The 18463-nt window shown below is 35.7% G+C and overlaps 1 protein-coding gene across 3 annotated transcripts in view; it reads right to left on the bottom strand.

The window, feature by feature from the left end:
• Positions 1-18463, bottom strand: part of WDR70 (WD repeat domain 70) — a 385782-nt gene that overhangs the window by 135023 nt on the left and 232296 nt on the right. For all 3 annotated transcript variants that reach the window (XM_017853196.1, XM_017853195.1, XM_017853194.1), the window contains exon 10: positions 15427-15601. In XM_017853196.1, coding sequence (XP_017708685.1) covers positions 15427-15601 — 175 coding nt within the window. The remainder of the gene's footprint in view (positions 1-15426; positions 15602-18463) is intronic.

Here is an 18463-nt window from a genome sequence, read left to right as displayed (position 1 = left end):
AGCTGAAAGCCATAAAAACTGATAAAGAACAAAACTGGTAAACACAGTGTTCACGGCAGCATATATACTAAAATTGGAATGATACAGAGAAGATTACCATGGCCCCTGCGCAAGGATGACATGCAAATTTGTGAAGCATTCCACATTTTTAAGACAGTTTTGTATCATTTTGCGGACTATTACCGGTTTAAATCTGTGCTTAAAAAAAAAAAAAAAAAAAAAACTGGTAAATATTTTAAAATATTCTAAAAGGTTGAGGTTTAACAGAATCTTGAAAAGCTCTTTATTTTGGAACTAACATATTATAATAAACATTTCTGAACAGTTTTAAGAAATTTGATAAATTACTATGGCTTGGGTAATTAGTAGAAGAAAAAACAAAACAAAACAAAACAGGGAGGACTCACTGCAGCACCAAGAGCTTTGGAGTGCAAATCATCACTGGTTGCATCACTTCTCCAGTTGCAATGAATCAAAGAGCAGGTTAAAAGAGAATGCACACAGACCAGAGAACTGTTTCACAGTTTTGGCTCAGACTTCACTTTGTGTATATAAAAAGCCCTACTAGTGGCTCTATTAAGTGAACATTTAACATTTACTATTTTGTTTATAATAGTTAAAACAGTAATGTTTGGCCTTGTCCGCTTACAAAATAAATCATAGCTGTCCTGATGCTGAGAAACATGGCTCAGGAAATATCTCTACTAGAGAGAGGCATCCCTTATATAGGCTTTTTAGAGACTATAGTCATCCTGCAGAGAGTCTGACCATTTTAGATGACATAGCCCTATCTAGATAACCATAGAGGACTAATTGTGCTCTGTAACATGCCAAAAGTTTTTTTGTTTTTTGTTTGTTTGTTTAAGAATGAGGGAGTATTTACTCCATATTGCCAAATGATACCAGATAATAACAAAAATAAAATTAACTGATCAAAATTGGCTAGAATAACACAAATTCAAAACATGCTTCCCCTATTTCATGCAACCCAAATTTTTCACTCTCAAAGAGTCCATTAACCATTAAAAAATAAGGAACCATGACAGGGAATGAGCAAATGTGTTTAATGAAATCATTTTCCAAATTAAATTATCTATTTTATATGATTGCCCAGCTCTTTTTTTAAAAAAGGCATAATTTAAAACACTGTAAAAAAAATGAGCCTACATTATCCATTTGCTAGCTCTGGCTTCAAAAAATCTTCAGAACCCGAACATTACCTTCACCACTAAAACCCTTGTCCAGGAATTTACCTTTATGTCTAAAATAGCCCCTCATCTGTCTCCCTGCTTCCACCATTCTCTCCCTGTAGTTATTCTCCGTGCAGAACAGCCAGAATGATTCTTTTAAAAATGTAACTTGAATAATGCCAATCCTCTCCTAAAATCCATGTAATGGCTTCTCATTACCCTCAGAAGAGTACCTAAACTCTACATAGCCAAAACAGCCCTATTTGATCTGATATATCCACCCACCTCAACCTTTTTCCACTTCCTTCTTCACTTTTCCCTATGTGAAGGCTGAAGCTGGTAGATCACTTGAGGTCAGGAGTTCGAGACCAGCCTGGCCAACATGATGAAACCCCATCTCTACTAAAACCATGAAAATTAGCCAGGCTTGGTGGTGGGCACCTGGTAATCCCAGCTCCTTGGGAGGCTGAGGCAGGAGAATCACTTGAACCCCAGAGGCGGAGGTTGCAGTGAGCCGAAATTGAGCCACTGCACTCCAGCCTGGGCAACACAGCAGGACTCAGTCTCAAAACAAACAAACAAATAAAATCTTACTTTTTAAAATAAATTTTTAAAAATTTTGACCTTTATATTTTGACTACATTCAAGTCACTAAATAGTGACAAAGTGAAATTACATCCTTCTCTTGAATCTGCTTATTCAATATAACGAAAATATAAGATTATATTAACTGCTTGCTTATATTTACACATTTGACTCTATAACAGCATCTCTTATGGATATATTTTAAACTGAAGTTTTTGGTTCATGATTGATTTCCATTTTTTCTGTCCTAAATATCAATACACATCCATAAATATTCATATGTTTTCTATTCTGCCATGTTTAGCAGAAAATTTTAATTCTTCCAACTTTATTTGTGAGCTCCAATGTTTTCAGAAGACTTTTAAAAATCTTTATAAGTAAACACTTATGTTAATTCAATTTTTCTTCTGGCTTCCTCAAGCAACTTTGATCAATATGTAATCATATAAATCTACAAAGTTTTATACATAATGTTTTCATCAGTTACATTTTTCCCTTCTATATGTTAATATCTATGCATCTAGGCAGTGTATATGTTTTACCTTTTAAGTATACCGCACAAGGTCTATATTTTAAAATTGGACTATGAAAGCCAGGATTTCTGAGGATACAATTTAAGTATCTACAGTGCAGGTAAATAAAGCTCTTGAGATTTAATTCAACAAATACTTATCAAGTCCCTGCTACGCATGGTTTACATACCAACAGATCCAAAGGTAAGGAAGAAAAAATTCTCACCCCCAAAGAGCTCGTAACAGTGACATATAAACTTTTGTGTCCTTAGCCAACTTAGGCAAGGCACAGATTACCTACTTCACCCATTCCCATATTTCAGTGGCAAAAGAACTCAGGACTAAAAGTTCCACTGTACATGAAATATTGAAAAAAATTATAATGCATTTTAATAAGAATATAGATCACCCACTTTTTAAACATCTTTATCAAATTATAATTTAAGACCATAAAATTCACCCATTTTAAGTGTGCAACTGGATGATTTTTAGTTAATTTACAGAGGTGTACAATCATCACCACAATCTTGTTTTAGAATATTCCCAACAGGGTCATTTATGTTTGAACCATATAGCAGTGAAATTTTAGAGTGCATATTCTAGAGTCAGAGTTCCTGGCTCCAAAACTTACTAGATGCATGACCTTAGGTGAGTTGTTAAACCCTTCACTGCTGTACTTCAGTTTTCTCATCTAAAATATGTAGTTAATGGTAGTACTTAATTCACAATATTGTTCTGAGGGTTAAATGAATTAAAACATATACAAAGCACTTGAAACGGTCCCTGGAACAAAGTAAGTGTTCAGTAAGTATCGCTTATTGTTAAAACTATATGCTTTAAAATCTATTTCTTGGAAAACAACAGGCTAAAAATACTACTGATGCAAATAGGTAGTATTTAGCCTATCTATTTATAGCCTACATACTGACGGCTAACGCAAACAAACAACTTATAAAATGCACTTATTTGATAGTAAGTTTAAGGAAGAATAATTTAAAATTTAAAAACAACAATAAAGCAACTGAAAACCAAACTCATTTAACATAAAACCTATAATGCTCTGATAGCATTCACTCATTTATTCAACAAATATTTATTAATATGTCATGCTCATCTTGGACACAGAGAAACAGCATATAAGACAAAAAGTCCCTGACCATATTAATCTTAAAGAGAAACAAAATAAACAACCAGGCAAACTAAAAATAAAACAAAATACTTTCAGGGTTAATATCCCTAGATATGTAATCTTTTAGTCCCTAACAGAGCATCATAGAGGGAATGGCATGTGATTGGGCCTTCTTCAATGGATGTTGGATAGTGGATGGTGGCCATTTCTACCAGCAGTGGGGGGCTTGTGGGAGACGCATACAGGATGGAGTGTTTAGTATAGGAAAAGGCACCAAGGTAGTAAATCAGACGATAATCATAAGGGAACAAAGTATAATCTAGTCTGAGTAAAAAGTTTTTTTATTTAGGCTGGGTGCAGTGGCTCCCATCTGTAATCTCAGCACTTTGGGAAGCTGAGGTGGGTGGATCACTTGAGGTCAGGAGTTTGAGACCAACCTGGTCAACATGGCGAAAAGCTATCTCTACAAAAATTAGCTGGGCATGGTGGAGAGCGACTGGAGGCTGAGGTGGGAGAATCACTTGAATCTGGGAGGTAGAGGCTGCAGTAAGCCAAGACTGTACCACTGCACTCCAGCCTGGGTGAGTGAGACCCTATGTTAAAAAAAAAAAAAACAAGTGTTTTGATTTATGGAGAAAGTTATGAAAGATACTCAAAGGTTGGAAAAAGGTATAAACTGAAAGGCTAGAAGTGTCAGTCTGAGAAAATTTGAACTTTATTCAGCATATGACAAGTACTGAAGTAGTAAGTATTGCATTTAACGTGATTTAAACCAGGGCTAGGTTTATCAGAACACGGACAGAGAAAGGTGAGGATATTCAGCATCGCAAGTTAAAGATGATGAAAATATGAAGTAGAATGAAAGCGAGAGATGAAATTAAGGGAGTGGATGTGAGAAACACTAAAACACAGAACTGATAAGACTGACAACTGGTTATAGGAGGTAAAGAATATTCTGAAATTCTAAATGGAAAAATAATAAAAATAGCAAAGTGAAAAGAAAGAATGAGTTCTAAAAGAGACAGGTTGTGTTTTGGGTATATTAAGCTTAAGTTCTGGCATATAATCCCGGTGGGTTGTTTCACATGTAGCTGAACGTATGTCTGGAATGAATAATGCTTAGGACAGAGTTAAGAAGATTTGGTGAGCAGTCACTAAAAGTAATATTACTGAACTTAAAATATTTCATCACCTCAACAGAAAAATGAGAAAGACGACATCCCTTTACACTAATACAGAATCCAAGGTCTTAACATTTGAGCAACTGTCTTACCAACATCCCAAATTACATGGTCCTATTATTCTTGTGTCACGTGTTTCCTATTGTATTCCCTGTGAGTAAAATCTTCTCTATATTCCTGGTGTCCTGAAATTTCATGACGCATGGCTTGGTGTGCGTCTTTTTCATTCTTTCCAGATGAGTCCTTCCTCTCTGGAAAGTCATGTTTTTTCAGTTCTGAGACCTCTTTATTTTTAGTAACTCTTTCTTACCTAATTCCATCCTTCCTCTCCTGTATTTTCATTAGAACTTTCTAGTCAAATACTAGACCCTGAATTGACACTGTAAGTTTCCTATCTTTTTTCTATCACTGTCTTTTATTCTACTTTCTAGGTTTCCTCGACTATATTTATATATACTCTCCAGGAGATTTTAATATTCCTAGGGATTCCTTCCCTTATACTCCAATCAAATATTTACTTTGCAAGAGATCTTCCTTAATCTCTTAACATTCATATTTTTGGTAGTAATCTGCTTTAGTTTCTTGGTTGTACTAGTCTCTATTTTGTCTCTGAGAATATCAATTATAGGGGTTTTTTCCTTGAAAATTTCTTCAGTTTTCTACATTATCTCTCTCTCCTCTGACTTACTTATTTTGTTTAGTATAAGTTTCTGTATTCCATGTTAGAGGATTTCCCCAAATGTCTGGTGATCCCATGTCTACCATTAATTACCTAAGAGAAAAGCACTAAAAGCCAAATTAGAAACTCTATGTCAGGGGTCAAATTCTTTTTCTGTAAGGGGCCACATAGTAAGTATCTTTGGCTTTGAGGATCATATCCTCTGTTGCAGCTACTCAACTCTGCTAATATGATACAAAAGCAGTCACAGATAATATACAAATGAATGAGCAAGGCTGTTATAATAAAATGTATGGACACTGAAATTTGAATTTCATGTAATTTTCATGTGTCACAAAATATTTTTATTTTGATTTTCTGAATCCATTATGATAGGCTGAGTAACACTCCCAAAGATTTCCACATTTGAGTCCCTGGAACCTGTTAATATATTACCTTAGGTGGCAAGGGGAAATTAAGGTTTCAGACTGATTTAATGCTGCTAATCAGCTGACCTTAAAATAGGGAGATTATCCTAGGTTATCTGAGTAGGCTAGATGTAATCACAAGGGTCTTTAAAAAGTGGCAGAGGGAAGGAGAACAGAAGGTCGCAGTGTTATGACGTAAGAAGGACTCAACAACGTTGCTGGCCTTGATGATGAAGGAAGCGTGCCAGGAGCCAAGATATAAGGGTGGCCTCTAGAAACTGGAAAAGCAAGGAAACAGATTCTCCCTGGAGCCTCCTGAAAGGAACAATGTCCTGCTAACACCTTGATTTTAGCCCAATGAGACTTTAGCCTATAGAATTGTAAGATAATACATTTCTGTTATTTTAGCCACTAAATTTGTGGTAGTTTGTTGCAGCAGCCATAGAAAAATAATACAACCATCTAAAATGTAAAACCACTCTTAGCTTGCCATACAAAAACAGGTAGTGGGCTAGATTTGGTACATGGCCATAGTTTTTCTGACCCTTAATATAGACTCTTAAGCCAGACTGCCTGGGATTGAACCTCAGTTATGCCACATACGAACTGTAGTTTTTAGTAGGCAAGTCAATTTCTTTGTTTCTGGGTTTTTTTTTTTTTTTTTTTTTTTATCAGTAAAACGATAATGATAGCATTTATAGCATAGAGTTGCCGTGTGGATTAAATAAAATATTACAAGTGCTTAAAATATTGCCTGGTTCACAGTAAGTACTCAGTAAGTACAATAATAATAATAATAATAATAATAATAACAAAAACAACAATAATAACAACAAAGGGGGAGAAGGAGAGGACAAACAACTCTACATGAAGATTTTCTTTGCCTGGAATATAGGGTCTCTTCATTAGGCCCACTTTAAAAGTAATTCTTTTGTCTTCTGTGATGGTAGAGGGAGAGCAGTGATTTGGCTGCACAGCGCAGAGGAAGGAATTATAAGACAAATCAGTTTGCCTTTTACAGGCTTCTCCTACCACGGCTAAGGTTTCAGCTTTCTCTAGATAGCTAAGTCACATACCATTTATGCATCTGGCTTCCACCTTACAAATGAATCTTGATATCTCTTTTCTGCTATCATCTCCTCTCTAATTCTCTTCATCCATTTGAGTTTATGCTTTAAAACCGGCCTTTCCTGTCACTTTAGTGAGGTTTCAGGAGGAAGCATGGTTGAACAAATGTGTTTAACCTGCCATGTTTTAACTGGAAGTCTTAAATAATTATATATTCATAGTCTTAAAAAACAAGGAAAATAATCATCCATATTTTCCAAAACCTTTTACCCTAACTTTTCAAAAGCCAGTATTTTTTCATTTAGTAAATGTTGCTTCTAACAGCATGTGTGACAAAAGCATTTACAGGAGCATTTTATAAGAGCATTATTTACAAGAGATTATTAAAACTTTATATAACTCTATGAAAATAATTGACAAATTAGAATTTAAGTTTAGTGCCTGCAAGTAATTTGCAGTTTTGATGGTTATTTTTGTGTTCAGAATCAATGATACACTTTTTTGGAAATGTAACCATTGAAAAATAGGCATGTGAAAGCACTATAGAATAGTTAATATGTCATACGTGTTCTGTTGAATATTTGTAAAAGGGTCATTATAATTCATGTATCTACTCAGGCATAACTAAAACATGGGTCCATAGCATTGTTACTCATTGATGGTAGTTATATTTGCATAAAATGAATGACTGGTTGGAGCAAAGCACCTACACTCTTTATCTTCCTAAGCCAAACCTTTAGTTACCAAGAAATCCATCAAACTTGGATTCGTAAGATGTTCACAGCCAGAGTTAAATAGTATCTTTAGGTCTAACTTTACCATTCTACAAAAACTGTAAGTAGCCTAGGAGTTAAAAAGAAAAAAGAGGAAGACCAGCAGTTATTAAGAACCTGTTATGTGCATGTCCTATCTGAATGTTTTACATATATTACCTAATATAATCCTCAAAATAACATGACATGGGGGGATCATGCCCTCATTTTGTGAATAAAGAAAATGAGAAGAACAAGAGTTTAGGAAAGTCAGGACTTACAGACACGAAATCTGAAGTGAAATATAATGTAATTGTATATCTCAGGTGTCATCTATAAAATGTGCTATAGAACTATGCAGTAGACATTTAGCTGTCAATATATACATATATATTCTTCTAGATTCCCAGCATTAAGTCTATTAAAGGGACAAAACTTTGAATTTCTAGCATTGCTCTTTATATTTCACACAGAGATAGATGATCTTTTTTCTCAAAAGAAGATACCAGAAACATTCTCTAAATCATTTGGTATTAAAAAAATTGTTTAAAAAATAAAATATAGTTTTTTTTTTTTTCCCTACAACTACTCTCTCTCCTTATAGTGAATACTGTGCTACTTTAACTTGAACACCTATTATTAGGTAAAAGTTGTGAATTATTGTTAAATGATCAGTCTTTGCAGAAAGAAAGGAGAAGACACCGAGATGAGGTCATTAGTCTGGGCTGCAAGCACAGTCTTAGCCATTGGAGGTCATGTTTAACTTATACAAGTCTTTGATGATATCACTATCAGGGAAATAAAGGATATTTATCGACTATAGAATAATCAGAATTTAAAAAGCTCTCCATACATCATTCCCAAGATTCATAGCTAAAATGGTATGTCAAAGAAGTTTTTTTTAAAAAAAAAAAGGCTGAAATCAAAATATTCTCAAATGAAAATTTTGAAATGAAACAAGAGTTCTTCAAGCATCTTCACAGTTGCAGACGGCAGTAAATAATGAATAACTATGTAATAAAATGTTTTCCAAATCAAAGTCATACAACTTTAAAATTATGCAACAGATGACAACTTTATCACAAACAAGACTGGAAACATTATATGCTAAAAATATTTCAACGCAGTATTTTTTTTTAAATCTCCAAAATCATGAATACCAACAGCTTAACACTCAGTTTAGGGAGTTTAGATTGCTCTAATAGGTAATAATGAAAAATATAAAGAAAATATTAAGAGCACACTGTCATAAAATTCTTCCTTCTTGCTAATAATCTGGCTTAGTACACAAACATACAGAACCTCCATAAAAGTAAATACTGCTAGATGGGTGAATCACAAGGTCAGGAGATCGAGACCATCCTGGCTAACATGGTGAAACCCCATCTCTACTAAAAAATACAAAAAACTAGCCAGGTGTGGTGGCGGGCGCCTGTAGTCCCAGCTACTCGGGAGGCTGAGGCAGGAGAATGGCGTGAACCCGGGAGGTGGAGCTTGCAGTGAGCTGAGATCCGGCCACTGCACTCCAGCCTGGGTGACAGAGCGAGACTCCGTCTCAAAAAAACAAAAAAAAAGTAAATATTGCTTTCATTTTTAGTGGTTATGACAGCTTCATAAGAATATCCCAAAAGCAACAAAAAGACGCAATTACCAGCCATTAAAAAAATATCACTACAGAAAGTAGTTAACAAATAGTATGAGAATTTGTCTTAAATTAGTTTACTTGAGGTGTGAGAGAAGAATGTTCAAAGCTGCATTACGAAAATTTAACCAAAAAAACTACTAAATTTTTTAATTGTGAAAATTATTGTTAATGTAAGGCACAGCAGATGGTGTCCAACAGTGAGGAGTGACTTCTAAGAGACTTTAAGTAACTTAAGGGCACCCAGGGACTCAAGTGCCACCTTTCCCACAAAACATTGTCTTTATTCTGCTTTACTTTTCTTTCATTGTATCAAATTAGCTTGCTGGTGATTCTAAAGAGAAGATTCAAGACTGTTTTGGGAAGTAAGAATCTCTAAAGATGCTTTAGTATCATTTTTATATGCAGAATAGCTCACTATTTCTGCTTTGTTTAGTAAACAATGAATATTATTACTCTGTAACCCCCATTAATCCTGTTGCTTATCCAAACTGTGCACCTTTCAGAGGCCCTATGACTCCCCACCTGACCTCTGCCTTCCCTAATTCTTCCATATGATGGGCATTATACAAAGCAGCACCTGGTCATAAATTACCTCACAGATCATTCCCTGAATGTTTTACAAACTACTTACAGGTTTAAATTTCTTTTGTCTTATTCTCAGTGAGGTGACAGTTCCTCAAAAATACCAGTTGAAATGTTCCAGATGTGAAGAGATACAGATATACAGATATGGAGAAACCCACAAAAGGATACCGATCAGGTAATTTACAAGCATTAAGGGATAGAGAATGGGACAATGACATAGGAGAGGAGTGGTATAGAATAAAATAATAATAAACCAAAAAACCAACATTTTTTGAAAAGCACATATTTCATGTAGGTAAAATTACAGGATCCCATTTAAATAACGACATTTTGAAAAAAAGCAAAGAAATCAAGCTATATCTACTATTTTATGCTTTCAAATTTAAAAAGCAAGCTTCAAATTCTCTCTACATAAAACAAAACTTTTGTTTCTTTTTTTTTTTTTGAGACGGTGTCTTGCTCTGTCGTCCAGGCTGCAGTGCAGTGGCACGATCTCGGTTCACTGCAACCTCCACCTCCCAGATTCAAGCGATTCTCCTGCCTCAGCCTCCCACGTAGCTGGAACTACAGGCACCCACCGCCACACCTGGCTAATCTTTTTTGTATTTTTAGTGGAGACGGGGGTTTCACCATGTTGGCCAGGCTGGTCTCGAACTCCTGACCTTGTGATCCGCCTACCTCGGCTTCCCAAACTGCTGGGATTACAGGTGTGGGGCACTGCGCCCAATCTATGTATCTGTAAATACATGTATTAATAAGAAGAAGGGTGTAGAAGGACATAAAGTAATCTTTTAACAAGCAACTGGAGTCATTTAAAGATTTGCTGTGTGCTGGATATTTGTCTCTTCTTCATATTTGTTGTCTTATTTGCCAGAAGTTGATTTCCTGATATGATTACTGTCTTTGTCTCAGATTCCTCTGTTCCACTTTCTGGCATGGCTGAAAATGGGGGCACTGAACAGCCAACTGAGCTGGGGAAATCTTGCAGCTTTCTTGGTAAGGCATTGCGCTGTGTGGTGATTTTCCCAAAGGAACAGCCCAAGAATATGGGCAAGGGCTTGCAGGCCAAAAGGGCAATAGGAGGCCGTCAGATAGAGGGGGGTCAAGTTGCTAGTGGTGCCTATTGCAAAATCAAACAACCTCAAATATTATTCCCTTCCATCACCTGTGTCTAGGGAGAGCAACACTCCATGAATAAAATGAATCCCAATTTTCCTGACAAAAACTTAGCCTACAATCAGTAATTGCAAGATAAGAAAATACAGTATGTAATTTTAGTCAAGAGTCTAGTATATTGTAGATTCCTGATAGATACTAAAACACAGAAACAGTGCTTTGTGCAAAGTCAAAGAATAAATCTGATAGGCATTTTGATATGAAGAGAAGTTATTAGGTATTCATGAGACTACACATGCTGAATTATTTGAAAACCCAGAAATTATAAAGAGACATGAACATAGTTTTTAAAAATTTGCCTGTTATTAGCAAATCCAAAATCAGTCACATATACAGATTAATATATTTATATATCATTAAGAATATACCAAAAACTACCTCAATATCTTTCTCCTCTCCCCCTACCCCAAAACTCATACACATACCCAACTCTATCTCACTGTGTATTCATATAACTAGGATAGTTTTTTAATGCTACTATTCATTAAATGTATTCTTAGAACTAAACTGACCATCTCATTTTATGTTACTATTTTAGAATACATCCATCCATTCATTCATTCAACAAATAGTTACTGAAGGTCTGGTATATAGTAGGCACTGTCTTTGCTCTGGGAATATGGCAGGGAGTAGAACAGACAGCAGTCCTTTCCCTCATGCAGTCAATATCCTACTAGAAGGAAACAGCCAATAAAGAGGGCCAGGTGCAGCGGCTCACGCCTGTCATACCAGCACTTGGGGAGGCCAAGGTGGGAAGACTGCTTAAGTCCAGGAGTTCAAGACCAGTCTGGGCAACATAGTGAGCCCTCCATCTCTATAAAAAAGTAAGAAAATTAGCTGGGCATAGTGGCGCACACCCATGGTCTCAGCTACTCGAGAGGCCGAAGCAGGAGGATAAACTGAGCCTGGGAAGTCAAGGCCACAGTGAGTTGTAATCGTGCCACTGCACTCTAGCCTGAGTAACAAGAGTGAGAACTTGTCTCAGAAGTTTAAAAGAAAAAAAAAGTGAAACATACAGTATAGCAGGTCAGACAGCTATCAGCACTATGGAAGAAAATAAAAGGGGTAGAGAGTACCACAGCAGAGAGAAGGCTGCAATTTTAAATATGGTGTAGTCAGGATAGGTCTTACTAAGAAGAAATTTCAGTCCTCTGAACTGAAAGAGGGGAGAGAAAATGCCATATGAATAGAGTGTTGCAGAATGGCCAGGGGTGGTGGCTCACACCTGTAATCCCAGCATTTTGGGAGGCCGAGGCAGGCGGATCACAAGGTCAGGAGTTTGAGACCAGCCTGGCCAATATGGTGAAACCCCATCTCTACTAAAAATACAAAAATTAGCCAGGTGTGGTGGCGTATGCCTGTAGTCCCAGCTACTCTGTAGGCTGAGGCAGAAGAACCACTTGAATCCGGGAGGCAGAGGTAACAGTGAGCCGAGATTGCACCACTGCACTCCAGCCTGGGGGACAGAGCAAGACTCTGTCTTAAAAAAAAGAGTGCTGCAGACTGACAGGTTCAACATGTGCAAAATCAGAGTGTATGCTGTTACCACTCCAATGTCATCTCCCACTATTCTGTCCCCCTCTCTCACATCATGCTAAGGCAACAGATGACTTGCTGTTGCTCAAACTATGCCGGTGAATGGGAAGCAGAGAACCAAGGAGGCAATGCAGATCCACAGAAGCTTCTCTAAAGAGGACTTCTTCTCACATGAAAGGCTGACCATCATTATACGAATAAAAAGAATCTTGGGCAAACAACCACTCCTCTTGAGGAGCAATGTCCAGTGAACTTTCTGCAATGATGGAAATGGTCTATATTGTCCATTAAGTAGCCACTGGTCACATGATAGTACTGGGTACCTAAAAAGTGGTCAGTGTGATTGAGAAACTGAAATTCTAATTGTATTTTATTTTAATTAAAACTAAAGTAGTCAAATGTGGCTAGTGGCTAGTGTACTGACCAATATAATTCTAGAGTAAAGGTAGGTCTTGACAACACAGAAATACATCATTAATAGAGATACCTTACTTCTAAAGAAATATGTTTTAATTTACTAAAGTTCAAGTTCGTCTAATGAAAATTCTAGGATTAAATACGGCAATTATGAATGTTTTACTTAATCATCTCAAAATACAGATTAACCATTATCTATCATATAATTATTTAACTACTGCATGGAAAAACTATTGTTATTGGGCATTCTCACTTCAGCTTTAGTGTTTCCCTGTGGATGGTTTTTTTTTCTTGCTGAAAAAAAATTAAGAAATTTTTTAAAAATCCAGGTTGGGTGCAGTGGTTCACACCTGTAATCCCAGTATGTTGGGAGGCCAAGGTGGGTGGATCCCTGAGGTCAGGAGTTTGAGACCAGCCTGGACAACATGGTGAAACACCGTCTCTACTAAAACTACAAAAACTAACTGGGTGTGGTGGTACACACCTGTATGTAATCCCAGCTACTCGGGAGGCTGAGGCATGAGAACTGCCTGAACCCGGGAGGCAGAGGTTGCAGTGAGCTGAGGTAGTTCCACTGCACTCTAGCCTAGGTGACAGAGCAAGAAAGAAAGACAGAAAGACGAAAGGAAGGAAGGAAGGAAGGAAGGAAGGGAGGGAGGGAGGGAGGCAGGCAAAGGAATTTTTTAAAAATCTGTTTTCAAATCAAGCTGTGTTTCCTGCTGGCAAGTTTTTCTTTTCAACTTGATTTGTTTCCAGCTGACACACATTTGCATCCAAATGTAAAAAATATGAATAAAATATAACAAATGAGATATGTTATAATAAACTTACATTCATTTATTAAATACATTCTAACAAAACAATCAAAGACTAATTAGCTGAATGGCTTTAAGAGGTATTTCTTAGAAAGTGGCGTTCCAATGGCCTTTTTTTCTAAAAAACTGAAAATAGGAGATACTCCTTATTTTAAGATACACAAGACAAATCTTCAAAAAGTATATTCAACTTTATAAAATATATGGGTTCTAAGAGAAAGTCACATATATATACGCTATACAAAAAACACTACTATTAAAGCTACACAAGAAACCTGCATGTTTTATAATTTCTGTGTTTAAGTCAACAGCACCCAGAGATGATGAAAACCAGTTACTAAAAAATTTACTGCTTGGTTAAAACTCAGTTTACAATTCAAAGAAGTTTTTAAGATCTCTATGCTGTTATGAAGCTTTATGAGGTTTACAGTAGAGATGNAATCTTCAAAAGTATATTCAACTTTATAAAATATATGGGTTCTAAGAGAAAGTCACATATATATACGCTATACAAAAAACACTACTATTAAAGCTACACAAGAAACCTGCATGTTTTATAATTTCTGTGTTTAAGTCAACAGCACCCAGAGATGATGAAAACCAGTTACTAAAAAATTTACTGCTTGGTTAAAACTCAGTTTACAATTCAAAGAAGTTTTAAGATCTCTATGCTGTTATGAAGCTTTATGAGGTTTACAGTAGAGATGAAAACAGAAATAAAAAGATCTGACAAACAGAAAATGTCAAAGATGTTTTCAGTATTATCAGTATGGATTCTTTTCCCGTCTATCATCACTTTTTAATCGTCTTCCAACACATCTACCTGAAAAAACAACTGTGTTTCTTGGGATCCCCTTCAAAATGTAAATGTTTGATAGACAAAGGTGGAATATATGCATATACATTTAACTAGAATGAAAACTCCATGAGGACAGGAATTTTTGATAAGTATTATCAGTGCCTAGAGTAGTGCCTGCAGTATGTACTAAACATTTACTGACTAATCTGGCCAGAAACTTCTATAAAATAAAGATATCCAAAATGTGTTTGTGTAGAATTTTATTCTAACACTGGTGTCTACACTCATTCCATTTAACAAACATCTTTGTTTTACCATTCATACATAAAACAAGAAGCTTTTTACAGCTTATTGATAATTGACAGACTTAGCCAAGGGCTTTTGTATTCATTATTTATATGGATTCTATCATTCTTTCCAATTCCAAACTTTATTTATTCTACTAATAGTCTGAAACTGTAAAGAAAAAACCTGAAACCTATCTAAACGAAATGTCATAGAAGATTAAAATATTACTTAAATTACTAGAAAAATAACTACAAAACAACTGATGGCTCATCTTGGACTTTTCACCTTTTCTTAAATCTTTTAAAGGGTATTTTCTAGTTCTCTGCTTAGTCTTGCTTTATATACTACATTAAACACTTCACTTTCAAAATCAAATAACCTGAGATGCCATATAATAAGCTGCACTATGGTTTTAAATTTTATACCAAAAGAGTACATTTATTATAAAACAAAATATGTACTGAAAATACAGAGTTGAAATGTCTGCTGAAATGCTGTATACTATACTACAAAAATCTCGATGTTTGATCACCTAACACTGAAGTTTAAATTAGGTCTATATTCAGGAAATTCACCTTCATAATATTTTAACACGTTTGTCTTTGTAAGGTGGCCATCTTCTAAGGAAAGATTTAAGGTTTCTAAGGGAAGATTCAACTTACAGTCAAATTTCGGTCCCAGATCTGTATGCTTCCATTCTGGCAGGCAGCTGCTATGAGGTTTCCATCTCTACTATATGTGCACGTAGTGGGAATGACTTTTTTGCCCTGCATCGTCCGAGGTTTAAACACACTTTTTTGCTTCTTTGGATTTTCAACTTCCCACGTCCTCACAGTCCTAAAAACGATCAGGAGATTTTCATTTATTAAAAAATAAAAGGGGCGGGGTTAAAATAGGGAAGAGTCCATAAAGACTGCTTCACCATTTTGGCACATAAATCTCTGAATTATTTTAAAATAAAATAAGACATGCACTGTAAAAGATTCTCTATTTATAAATGAGGTTACTCACAGAAATAAAGTAAACCATCTGAATCATGTTGTCATCAAATTGAACAGAAAGAGGCAAATTCTACTTCCAATCGATCAGAGTTATTAATTCTGTCCCTCTAAAGCAGTAAGTGGCCTCCAAATTATTCTGACTTTACCCCCGATCAGCCAAACTGTTGAATGTCTGCCCCATATAGGCACGTATTCGTAAATCACTTACATGTGTGAATGCACTGTTTTTAACATACACCAGAAAACACACTGAAAAATAAGTTATTAAAAGAATAATACACCTCTCTAGAGGCCAAGCGAAGATCTCATTCCTCTAGGGGAGAAGTAGAAATACACCTGTCTGTTTCTGAGCTTTTGCCAAGCAACAAGCAACAACAGCCTAGTCCTGGAGCAGAGGTGTAAAACACCCTTGTACTCACAGTCCTAAGTGAAGGAGCACTGTCAGTAAGGGAGGGTAGAACAAACGCCACATGACCCAGAGGGGGAATTTCAAAAGCTTAAAATACAGAAAAATAAAGATAAGGTAAGTTTCTTGCCAGAAACTATACAAGCCAAACCACTATGGAACAACATCCTTAAAGTTCGAAATGAAAAAACTAATTGTCAATCTAATATTCTAGAGACAGTCAAAATATATTTTAAAAATAAGGTGAACTCAAGACTTTTTCAAATGGACAAAAGCTAAGGCAATTCACTACCATCAGACATCTACTAAAATAAATGTTAAAAGACATAGGTAGAATAAATATGACAAAAGTGGAAATCTGAATCTACACAAAGAATATTACAAATGTAAAATGCATTTTAAAATGTTTAGATATCTTTAAAAAATAAATTCATGTAAAGCAAAATAGTAAAAAAACAATGCACTAATGTACTTTGAGTTTTATAACCATATCCAAGTAAAATGTATGACAATAATTGCAAAGGTTGGGAGGAGGAAGGAAAATACGTTGTTTTATACTATACTTGAAATAGCACAATATTATTTGATATGTTAAAGATGTACATTACAAACTCTAAAGCAATTGCTATCATATTTTTAAATCAATACATAATAATGAAGATACAATGAAAACAAATTGATTTTATCAAAACAAGATAAGAAATCAAAGCAATGTGATAAGTATAAAACAAAAGCAATACGGCAGATGCAAATTCAACCTCATTGATAATAAAATTAATTAGAAATGGTCCAAAAATTCTAATTGAAAGACAAAGATTAGAAGCTTCTTAGTTTCACGCAATTGCTTTTGCCTATTTTTGTTTTTATTGCCTGTGCCTTCGGGTCATATATAAAAAATCTAAGCCCAGACGAATGTCACAAAGGTTTTTGCCTGTTTTACAGTCATTTTACAGTTTCAGGTCTTAAACATTTAAGTCTTTAATCCATCTTGAGTTGATTTTTGTATATGGCATGAAATAAGGGTCCAATTTCATTCTTCTGCATGTGGATATCTAGTTTCTTCAACACCATTTATTGAAGAGACTGTGTGTTCTTGGCACCTTTGTTAAAAATCAATTGACTGTAAGTACCTGGGTTTATTTCTAGACTATATTCTGTTCCACTAGATGATGTGTCTTGTTTTTATGCCAGTACCGTACATCATACTGTTTTGATTACAATAGCTTTTATTTTGAAATCAGGGAGAGTGTGATGTGATGTCTCCAGCTTTGTTACTTTTGTTTATCACTGCTTTGGCGATTTGGGATCTTTTGTGGTTTCATATGAATTTTAGGGGTTTTTTCTTCTATTTCTGTGGAAAATGACATTGGAATTTTGATAGGGATTGCACTGAATTTGTAGATCACTTTGGATTGTTTTGACATTTTAGCAATATTAATGTTTCTAATCCATGAACATTGAATACCTTTCCATTTATTTGTGTCTGTTTTCTTTTCTTTTTTTTTTTTTTATTATACTTTAAGTTCTAGGGTACATGTGCATAACATGCAGGTTTGTTACATATGTATACTTGAGTCATCTTGGTGTGCTGCACCCATCAACTCGTCAGCACCCATCAACTCGTCATTTACATTAGGTATAACTCCCAGGGCAATCCCTCCCCCATCCCCCCCTCCCCATGATAGGCCCCGGTGTGTGATGTTCCCCTTCCTGAGTCCAAGTGATCGCATTGTTCAGTTCCCACCTGTAAGTGAGAATATGCGGTGTTTGGTTTTCTGTTCTTGTGATAGTTTGCTAAAAATGATGGTTTCCAGCTGCATCGATTTCCCTACACAGGACTCAAACTCATCCTTTTTTATGGCTGCATAGTATTCCATGGTGTATATGCCATATTTTCTTAATCCAGTCTGTCACTGATGGACATTTGGGTTGATTCCAAGTCTTTGCTATTGTGAATAGTGCCGCAATAAACATACGTGTGCATGTATCTTTATAGCAGCATGATTTGTAATCCTTTGGGTATATACCCAGTAATGGGATGGCTGGGTCATATGGTACTTCTAGTTCCTAGATCCTTGAGGAATTGCCATACTGTTTTCCATAATGGTTGAACTAGTTTACAATCCCACCAACAGTGTAAAACTGTTCCTATTTCTCCACATCCTCTCCGGCACCTGTTGTTTCCTGACTTTTTAATGATTGCCATTCTAACTGGTGTGAGATGGTATCTCATTGTGGTTTTGATTTGCATTTCTCTGATGGCCAGTGACGATGAGCATTTTTTCATGTGTC

Source organism: Rhinopithecus bieti, unplaced genomic scaffold (genome assembly GCF_001698545.2).
Source record: "Rhinopithecus bieti isolate Rb0 unplaced genomic scaffold, ASM169854v2 scaffold_34818, whole genome shotgun sequence".
NCBI lineage: Eukaryota > Metazoa > Chordata > Mammalia > Primates > Cercopithecidae > Rhinopithecus > Rhinopithecus bieti.
The sequence above is the reverse complement of the archived record's forward strand: the minus strand, read 5'-3'. Positions and strand labels throughout refer to the sequence as shown.